General features: G+C 30.6%; 1 protein-coding gene across 1 annotated transcript; it reads right to left on the bottom strand.

Annotated features, from left to right (window-relative positions):
* Positions 1–6335: 6335 nt before the first annotated feature.
* On the bottom strand, positions 6336–10096 carry LOC149961293 (uncharacterized). The gene is made up of 2 exons (XM_090160588.1): positions 9857–10096; positions 6336–6505 (listed from the first exon to the last, which is right to left on the bottom strand). Exons 1-2 carry the CDS (start codon positions 10062–10064, stop codon positions 6336–6338), a joined length of 378 nt encoding a protein of 125 aa, XP_090016714.1. The 5' UTR covers positions 10065–10096.
* Between the last annotated feature and the right edge of the window lie 362 nt (positions 10097–10458).

The following is a 10458-nucleotide window of genomic DNA, read 5'->3' as shown; positions in this document are numbered from 1 at the left end:
AAGGGGGAGGCGCTTACTTTTCGGGCATGACGGGGGATTTGGATCATGCTCTCTAAGTAGATAATGCATTTATTCTTGTTCATTTTTAAGCGATTATTTTGACAATAGGTGACCGTTACCTTTGTTAAGGAAACTTGTAACTTTTTTTGGGGGAAATTTAAAATTTTCATTGAAAAGGGAAAGTCGACCCCTTTGAAGCGCGAATTTATTAAGTGAACTTTTCCGTCAAAATCATCAACCGTTTAATTGAGGTTTTCATTTTATTTTATTGTTGATGGTAAATAGGCTGTTGTGGAAATATTTTAAAAGAGACTAGAGAGGATAGAAAACGTGAAGCTGGAACGAGTAGAATAAACAGTCTGCGCGAGGTAAAGCTAATTGTACAAGACTACGCGTTTATTGGAGTTTCGAAAACGGTAAAGTTTACCGCGTTTAGCTCTTTGCCCCAGATTAGTGTTGGCACATCTTTGAGACTTTGGGCGATGTGGTTGGAACACCTTTAAAGGGGCTTGTAGACCAAATTAACATTTATAACACATTCAGAAGAAAAGGTGAGGGGTCAGGACCTTTTTAACCCCCCCTCCCCTTATGTGATTTAATTATATGTAATCGAACGCCACTAGTCAGTATTAAATTTCAGGTTATTTTAAGGATTTTTCACGCGGATTTTGGGGTTTTATTTTAAATTCCAATTTTTTTAAGGGATTCTCCATGCGTTTTTATTTTAAATTTGGTTTATTTAAATGAATTTAATAAGGTATTTTGGGATTTTATTTAAAATTTCTTTTTTTTTAAATTCTTAAAGGAGTGGTGAAGGAAATTTTTAAAGAAATAGTGAAATAAATTCTTAAAGGAATAGTGAAAGAAATTCTTAAAATAATAGTGTAAGAAATTCTTAAAGGAGTGGTGAAGGAATTTCTTAATTGAATAGTGAAAGAAATTCTTAAAGGAGTGGTGAAGGAAATTCTTAAAGCAATAGTGAAAGAAATTCTTAAAATAATAGTGAAAGAAATTCTTAAAGGAGTGGTGAAGGAATTTCTTAATTGAATAGTGAAAGAAATTCTTAAAGGAGTGGTGAAGGAAATTCTTAAAGCAATAGTGAAAGAAATTCTTAAAATAATAGTGAAAGAAATTCTTAAAGGAGTGGTGAAGGAATTTCTTAATTGAATAGTGAAAGAAATTCTTAAAGGAGTGGTGAAGGAAATTCTTAAAGCAATAGTGAAAGAAATTCTTAAAATAATAGTGAAAGAAATTCTTAAAGGAGTGGTGAAGGAATTTCTTAATTGAATAGTGAAAGAAATTCTTAAAGGAGTGGTGAAGGAAATTCTTAAAGCAATAGTGAAAGAAATTCTTAAAATAATAGTGAAAGAAATTCTTAAAGGAGTGGTGAAGGAATTTCTTAATTGAATAGTGAAAGAAATTCTTAAAGGAGTGGTGAAGGAAATTCTTAAAGCAATAGTGAAAGAAATTCTTAAAATAATAGTGAAAGAAATTCTTAAAGGAGTGGTGAAGGAAATTTTTAAAGAAATAGTGAAATAAATTCTTAAAGGAATAGTGAAAGAAATTCTTAAAATAATAGTGAAAGAAATTCTTAAAGGAGTGGTGAAGGAATTTCTTAATTGAATAGTGAAAGAAATTCTTAAAGGAGTGGTGAAGGAAATTCTTAAAGCAATAGTGAAAGAAATTCTTAAAATAATAGTGAAAGAAATTCTTAAAGGAGTGGTGAAGGAATTTCTTAATTGAATAGTGAAAGAAATTCTTAAAGGAGTGGTGAAGGAAATTCTTAATTGAATAGTGAAAGAAATTCTTAAAGGAATAGTGAAAGAAATTCTTAAAATAATAGTGTAAGAAATTCTTAAAGGAGTGGTGAAGGAATTTCTTAATTGAATAGTGAAAGAAATTCTTAAAGGAGTGGTGAAGGAAATTCTTAAAGCAATAGTGAAAGAAATTCTTAAAATAATAGTGAAAGAAATTCTTAAAATAATAGTGTAAGAAATTCTTAAAGGAGTGGTGAAGGAATTTCTTAATTGAATAGTGAAAGAAATTCTTAAAGGAGTGGTGAAGGAAATTCTTAAAGCAATAGTGAAAGAAATTCTTAAAATAATAGTGAAAGAAATTCTTAAAGGAGTGGTGAAGGAATTTCTTAATTGAATAGTGAAAGAAATTCTTAAAGGAGTGGTGAAGGAAATTCTTAAAGCAATAGTGAAAGAAATTCTTAAAATAATAGTGAAAGAAATTCTTAAAGGAGTGGTGAAGGAATTTCTTAATTGAATAGTGAAAGAAATTCTTAAAGGAGTGGTGAAGGAAATTCTTAATTGAATAGTGAAAGAAATTCTTAAAGGAATAGTGAAAGAAATTCTTAAAATAATAGTGTAAGAAATTCTTAAAGGAGTGGTGAAGGAATTTCTTAATTGAATAGTGAAAGAAATTCTTAAAGGAGTGGTGAAGGAAATTCTTAAAGCAATAGTGAAAGAAATTCTTAAAATAATAGTGAAAGAAATTCTTAAAGGAGTGGTGAAGGAATTTCTTAATTGAATAGTGAAAGAAATTCTTAAAGGAGTGGTGAAGGAAATTCTTAATTGAATAGTGAAATAAATTCTTAAAGGAATAGTGAAAGAAATTCTTAAAATAATAGTGTAAGAAATTCTTAAAGGAGTGGTGAAGGAATTTCTTAATTGAATAGTGAAAGAAATTCTTAAAGGAGTGGTGAAGGAAATTCTTAAAGCAATAGTGAAAGAAATTCTTAAAATAATAGTGAAAGAAATTCTTAAAGGAGTGGTGAAGGAATTTCTTAATTGAATAGTGAAAGAAATTCTTAAAGGAGTGGTGAAGGAAATTCTTAAAGCAATAGTGAAAGAAATTCTTAAAATAATAGTGAAAGAAATTCTTAAAGGAGTGGTGAAGGAATTTCTTAATTGAATAGTGAAAGAAATTCTTAAAGGAGTGGTGAAGGAAATTCTTAAAGCAATAGTGAAAGAAATTCTTAAAATAATAGTGAAAGAAATTCTTAAAGGAGTGGTGAAGGAATTTCTTAATTGAATAGTGAAAGAAATTCTTAAAGGAGTGGTGAAGGAAATTCTTAAAGCAATAGTGAAAGAAATTCTTAAAATAATAGTGAAAGAAATTCTTAAAGGAGTGGTGAAGGAATTTCTTAATTGAATAGTGAAAGAAATTCTTAAAGGAGTGGTGAAGGAAATTCTTAAAGCAATAGTGAAAGAAATTCTTAAAATAATAGTGAAAGAAATTCTTAAAGGAGTGGTGAAGGAAATTTTTAAAGAAATAGTGAAATAAATTCTTAAAGGAATAGTGAAAGAAATTCTTAAAATAATAGTGTAAGAAATTCTTAAAGGAGTGGTGAAGGAAATTTTTAAAGAAATAGTGAAATAAATTCTTAAAGGAATAGTGAAAGAAATTCTTAAAGGAGTGGTGAAGGAATTTCTTAATTGAATAGTGAAAGAAATTCTTAAAGGAGTGGTGAAGGAAATTCTTAAAGCAATAGTGAAAGAAATTCTTAAAATAATAGTGAAAGAAATTCTTAAAGGAGTGGTGAAGGAAATTTTTAAAGAAATAGTGAAATAAATTCTTAAAGGAATAGTGAAAGAAATTCTTAAAATAATAGTGTAAGAAATTCTTAAAGGAGTGGTGAAGGAATTTCTTAATTGAATAGTGAAAGAAATTCTTAAAGGAGTGGTGAAGGAAATTCTTAAAGCAATAGTGAAAGAAATTCTTAAAATAATAGTGAAAGAAATTCTTAAAGGAGTGGTGAAGGAATTTCTTAATTGAATAGTGAAAGAAATTCTTAAAGGAGTGGTGAAGGAAATTCTTAAAGCAATAGTGAAAGAAATTCTTAAAATAATAGTGAAAGAAATTCTTAAAGGAGTGGTGAAGGAATTTCTTAATTGAATAGTGAAAGAAATTCTTAAAGGAGTGGTGAAGGAAATTCTTAAAGCAATAGTGAAAGAAATTCTTAAAATAATAGTGAAAGAAATTCTTAAAGGAGTGGTGAAGGAATTTCTTAATTGAATAGTGAAAGAAATTCTTAAAGGAGTGGTGAAGGAAATTCTTAAAGCAATAGTGAAAGAAATTCTTAAAATAATAGTGAAAGAAATTCTTAAAGGAGTGGTGAAGGAATTTCTTAATTGAATAGTGAAAGAAATTCTTAAAGGAGTGGTGAAGGAAATTCTTAAAGCAATAGTGAAAGAAATTCTTAAAATAATAGTGAAAGAAATTCTTAAAGGAGTGGTGAAGGAAATTTTTAAAGAAATAGTGAAATAAATTCTTAAAGGAGTGGTGAAGGAAATTCTTAATTGAATAGTGAAAGAAATTCTTAAAGGAGTGGTGAAGGAAATTCTTAATTGAATAGTGAAAGAAATTCTTAAAGGAATAGTGAAAGAAATTCTTAAAATAATAGTGAAAGAAATTCTTAAAGGAGTGGTGAAGGAAATTCTTAATTGAATAGTGAAAGAAATTCTTAAAATAATAGTGAAAGAAATTCTTAAAGGAATAGTGAAAGAAATTCTTAAAATAATAGTGAAAGAAATTCTTAAAGGAGTGGTGAAGGAAATTCTTAATTGAATAGTGAAAGAAATTCTTAAAGGAGTGGTGAAGGAAATTCTTAATTGAATAGTGAAAGAAATTCTTAAAATAATAGTGAAAGAAATTCTTAAAGGAGTGGTGAAGGAATTTCTTAATTGAATAGTGAAAGAAATTCTTAAAATAATAGTGAAAGAAATTCTTAAAGGAGTGGTGAAGGAAATTCTTAATTGAATAGTGAAAGAAATTCTTAAAATAATAGTGAAAGAAATTCTTAAATAGTGGTGAAGGAATTTCTTAATTGAATAGTGAAAGAAATTCTTAAAATAATAGTGAAAGAAATTCTTAAAGGAGTGGTGAAGGAAATTTTTAAAGAAATAGTGAAATAAATTCTTAAAGGAGTGGTGAAGGAAATTCTTAATTGAATAGTGAAAGAAATTCTTAAAGGAGTGGTGAAGGAAATTCTTAATTGAATAGTGAAAGAAATTCTTAAAGGAATAGTGAAAGAAATTCTTAAAATAATAGTGAAAGAAATTCTTAAAGGAGTGGTGAAGGAAATTCTTAATTGAATAGTGAAAGAAATTCTTAAAATAATAGTGAAAGAAATTCTTAAAGGAATAGTGAAAGAAATTCTTAAAATAATAGTGAAAGAAATTCTTAAAGGAGTGGTGAAGGAAATTCTTAATTGAATAGTGAAAGAAATTCTTAAAGGAGTGGTGAAGGAAATTCTTAATTGAATAGTGAAAGAAATTCTTAAAATAATAGTGAAAGAAATTCTTAAAGGAGTGGTGAAGGAATTTCTTAATTGAATAGTGAAAGAAATTCTTAAAGGAGTGGTGAAGGAAATTCTTAAAGCAATAGTGAAAGAAATTCTTAAAATAATAGTGAAAGAAATTCTTAAAGGAGTGGTGAAGGAATTTCTTAATTGAATAGTGAAAGAAATTCTTAAAGGAGTGGTGAAGGAAATTCTTAAAGCAATAGTGAAAGAAATTCTTAAAATAATAGTGAAAGAAATTCTTAAAGGAGTGGTGAAGGAATTTCTTAATTGAATAGTGAAAGAAATTCTTAAAGGAGTGGTGAAGGAAATTCTTAAAGCAATAGTGAAAGAAATTCTTAAAATAATAGTGAAAGAAATTCTTAAAGGAGTGGTGAAGGAAATTTTTAAAGAAATAGTGAAATAAATTCTTAAAGGAGTGGTGAAGGAAATTCTTAATTGAATAGTGAAAGAAATTCTTAAAGGAGTGGTGAAGGAAATTCTTAATTGAATAGTGAAAGAAATTCTTAAAGGAATAGTGAAAGAAATTCTTAAAATAATAGTGAAAGAAATTCTTAAAGGAGTGGTGAAGGAAATTCTTAATTGAATAGTGAAAGAAATTCTTAAAATAATAGTGAAAGAAATTCTTAAAGGAATAGTGAAAGAAATTCTTAAAATAATAGTGAAAGAAATTCTTAAAGGAGTGGTGAAGGAAATTCTTAATTGAATAGTGAAAGAAATTCTTAAAGGAGTGGTGAAGGAAATTCTTAATTGAATAGTGAAAGAAATTCTTAAAGGAGTGGTGAAGGAAATTCTTAAAGCAATAGTGAAAGAAATTCTTAAAGGAAAAGTGACAGAAAAGACCAATATTTTGAATTTTGTTATCCTACGAAACGTAGACAGAGATGGAAACTCGTACTAATATTTATTATCATATCTTGATTAAGTCACACAAAATAAATTAGAATAAATTATCATTTATTTTCCTAAGTTACTTGAAACAAGTTAATTTATTCATTCGTCCGGTGCCAATGAACGCTAAATGCGTCTATTCGGCTCCACCTCCACCTCCCTCTTCTTTCTTCTCGCCGCCACCTCCGCCACCTTCTTCTTTCTTCTCGCCGCCACCATCGCCTCCGCCTTCTTTCTTCTTACCGCCGCCTTTCTTGCCACCTTTCTTGCCACCTCCCTTCTTCTTACCCTTCTTTTTCTTGCCGCCTGAAAATTATTCCATCATTACAAGCTTATTTATAATTAATAAAAGTCTCATTTATTTTTATTTGGTTTTATTTTATTTTATTTGGTTTTATTTTATTTTATTTGGTTTTATTTTATTTTATTTGGTTTTATTTTATTTTATTTTATTTTATTTTATTTTATTGAATTTTATTGTCTGTTATTGTATTTTATTATACTTTATTGTATTTTATTGTATTTTATTATATTATATTACATTATATTATATTTTATTTTATTGTATTTTATTGTATTTTATTATATTATATTACATTATATTATATTTTATTTTATTGTATTTTATTGTATTTTATTATATTATATTATATTATATTATATTTTATTGTATTTTATTGTATTTTATTGTATTTTATTGTATTTTATTGTACTTTATTTTATATTATTTTTTATTTTATTAATTTTTTCAAACAATAGGTGTTTCCATAAAATAAAACAATAAAAATATTAGAAATATGAAATGATTTTTCTCAGTGCCAGGAACTTAAAGGGAGTATAACCCCTCTTGTTAGGTAGGGTGCGCTTAGAGTATACCGAGTAGCTTCCACAAGCCTTCCTAACGAGGGGTGGAAAGGAGTTAGTTTAGTTAGGGTGCATAACCTTTTTCGGAATTGGGGGCTTGCCGCCCCTCGCTAGGAAGGTTTGTGGAAACTACTCGGTATAGGCTAAGCGCACCCTACCAAACAAGAGGGGTTCTACTCCCTTTAAGCTTTTGAATACTTTGTTTATTTATTCGTCGAATTGAATTAAATATATCAAAGGTAATAATAATAATAATCAGCTAGGCTAATACCCTAGCACAAACGACTTTTAAAGCCATTATTTCAGGTGGCCGGGTTACAATGCGTAGGAGGGTGGTGGCCAGCCCTTCATGCCACGCGAGCCAACCGCTCCCTACAAAAACTATTACCGTTAACCTCTACAAGTTTATTCGGCGAATCATAATCAATATTGACTAGAACCAGAAGTAGATCGCATATATCCTAGAAATAAGTATTTATTTCCATATATTGCAAATGTAAGTCGCTTTAAACATGAACTTATGAAATATTTCGATTTTTCAAAATAGGTGCCTTAGTCTGTTTATTTACATTTTATACATTATTTTGAAGTTGAAAAATTTAGGGGTTAATTTGAAAACTACACGTTTAATTCTAGATGTACACAATTCTCGTAAGAAAGAGATTATATACTTATGATACAACTGTTCTAAACAGAATTATCACCTGAATTTATTCGTTGAATGAAACGTTTATTAATGAGACGATAAATCTTGTTGAGGTTAACGGCAATAGTGAGTGTAGGGAGCTGTTGGCTCGCGTGGCATGAAAGGCTTGCCACCACCCTCCTACGCGTTGTAACCCGGCCACCTGAATTCATGGCTTTAAAAGTCGCTTGATGACTTAGGCCTAAGGTGGTGCCTTGGGTGATTAGAGGTCGGCGTTCGATTAACTTTTATCCATGGATAAAATAAGTTCGGCGATATTTAAATAATATTTATTTAAATAACCAATATTTAAATAATAATTGTAAAATGTTTAAATAATTGAAACTGGAAAAGCCTATTATTTAAACAAGACAAACAATTATTTAAATAAATACCATTTTAATTCAAATAAATGCTTGGTTGCGTAAAAAAACATAATTAAACAAGTTAAAATTTTATTCTTTTTACCAACTTTTGTTAAATAAATCGGAAATTTTGTGGAAAATGAATAAACAATTCCGAGCACTATGGGTGATTAGCCTAGCGGATTATTATTATTATTATTATTTATACATGTTTACATTTTAATTGCGCAGGATTAATACAATTATAGAAATTTCTTTTAAACCAAGGAATACTTCTGAGCATGATTCCATACCAGAGTGACTGAGAAAAATATTATCACCTCGGGTTACCGTCCCAATGCCACTACCATTGTACTACCCAAAGGTTGTAAGTTCAAAGGCGCTTAAACAAATCATCCTCCAAGGAAATCGCCAAGAAGTAATATTTCCGAGAGCCAGGACCCACAAGGTGTTGTTTATATAGTGCTTGTGGAAAAAATGGAAACTTTTCACCTGTAAACAGAAGTTACAGAACGTCGTTTTTTTGCCAAGCCTTAATACGTCAAAAAAAAACTACCTGGTTAAAAGGGAACGCTTGTTGCTGCCGTAAAGGTGAAAATTTTCCATTATTTTAACCAGCCCTATAAAGGGTGTTTCAAAACTTTGAAGGAGTTGTAGGGGGTGAGTTGAGAAGTATACCTGTTTTTTCCCCAATTTCCTACGAAGAGTTAAAAGAGCGCCAGAGAGCTTCCAAGTGTGGCCTACTAGCCCCTGGAAGTAGGCTGCAACAAGCGCAAAACCAAGCAGCAGGGAAACGCGAACATTAGGGTTTGGGCTCGTGTGATAGGTACAAAAGGACTTTGTAAACAAATCGAGGTGACAAGGGTAAAAAAGTAAACTTAAACAGTATTTAAAGTCCCTGCTGCTTGGTTTTGCGCTCGTTGCAGCCTACTTCCAGGGGCTAGTAGGCCACACTTTAAAGCTCTCTGGCGCTCTAAACTTATCGTAGGAAAATGGGAAAAAACAGGCATACTTCTCAACTCACCCCCTACAACTCCTTAAAAGTTTTGCATAACCTTTTGAAACACTATGTATAATAATAATAATAATAATAATAATCAGCTAGGCTAATATTCAAGGCACCACCTTAGGCCTAAGTCATCTAGCGATTTATAATGCCATTTAATTCAGGTGGCCGGATTACAATGCGTAGGAGGGTGGTGGCAAGCCCTTCATGCCACGCGAGCCAAGAGCTCCCTACACTCACTATTACCGTTAAGGGGGAAGACTACAGTGGTCATTGTCTACTTTCGCGCTATTTCAAGCTGAACTCTTTTAAATTGGTATTTTATCTTATAAAATTAATATTTAAGTGTAGAACAGCCTCTTGTTTAGTGCCTAAAATATTTTTTACAATTTTAAATTTAAAAGTAATTAAGTTATTACGTTTTAATTCGGACCCCCGGAGCTAAACAAGTTGGGCAAGCGCCCAAACTACCCTTTAGTTAGGACCTTATATCTTGTTAACTATTAATATTAGAATTATCAGAATTATTTTAAGCACTTGAGAAAAGTTCAGCCTAATAAGAAAAATATAATTCAATTATGTAATTGTTAAAACAGAAACGTTCAGCTTGAACGAAAAAGAGGCTTTTACTGTATTCTTCCCCCTTAACCTCAGTCACTCTGGTATGGAATCACGCGCAAAAGTACACCTTGGTTGAAAAGAAACGCGTATGTTAATTTAAAAGGTACAATTCTCACCTCCTTTTTTTCCCTTTTTTCCACCGCCGCCCTCACCTTCCTTCTTTCCGCCCTCACCTTCCTTCTTTCCACCCTGCGAGCCTCCTCCGTCCCCCTCCGCGGGGGGACCACCACCATCTCCGCCACCCTCCTCTTCAGCGCTGTCCACCAAAGTGGTGATGATCAGGAAGATCAGAAAGATCAAGCATAGCCACACTATGCCCTTCATGTTGAGCAGGTTTTACTTCTTCGATGGTCTGTGATCCGACGCCGTTCAAAACTGAAAATAAACTAAACTGAATCTCGTTAGTTTTAGGATTAAAATTCCCCCAAAATGAGGAATATTTTTTTTGCTTTGTGTAGTGTGTTGTTCTCGAGGTCGCGTTTTATATAATGCTATTTTCTCTGGACGTCTTGATTAAATAATCTAGTTTTTTATGTAGATTCTGTTACCACCCCTTAAAACGCTTTTGTTTGAGTGTAATAATAGCTTATAGTCTTTCAATGAGAAGGCGTTCGTGACTTTCCCCATTAATACGCTGCGTAATAATAATAACTGTGGGTCTCACTGACTATAATTTCGATAAAAACCTTTAGTTATGGCAAGAATGTATTTATTTATA

Source organism: Leiobunum rupestre, chromosome 1 (assembly GCF_980474605.1).
Source record: "Leiobunum rupestre chromosome 1, qqLeiRupe1.1.hap1, whole genome shotgun sequence".
NCBI lineage: Eukaryota > Metazoa > Arthropoda > Arachnida > Opiliones > Sclerosomatidae > Leiobunum > Leiobunum rupestre.
The sequence above is the reverse complement of the archived record's forward strand: the minus strand, read 5'-3'. Positions and strand labels throughout refer to the sequence as shown.

Bases quoted from the DNA above. Each gene is read 5' to 3' on its own strand.
- LOC149961293 (XM_090160588.1), bottom strand. From the start codon at position 10,064: ATGAAGGGCATAGTGTGGCTATGCTTGATCTTTCTGATCTTCCTGATC. The intron at 6,506-9,856 runs GTGAGAATTGTA...AATAATTTTCAG, and splicing joins AAAAAAGGGAAAAAAAGGAG to GCGGCAAGAAAAAGAAGGGT.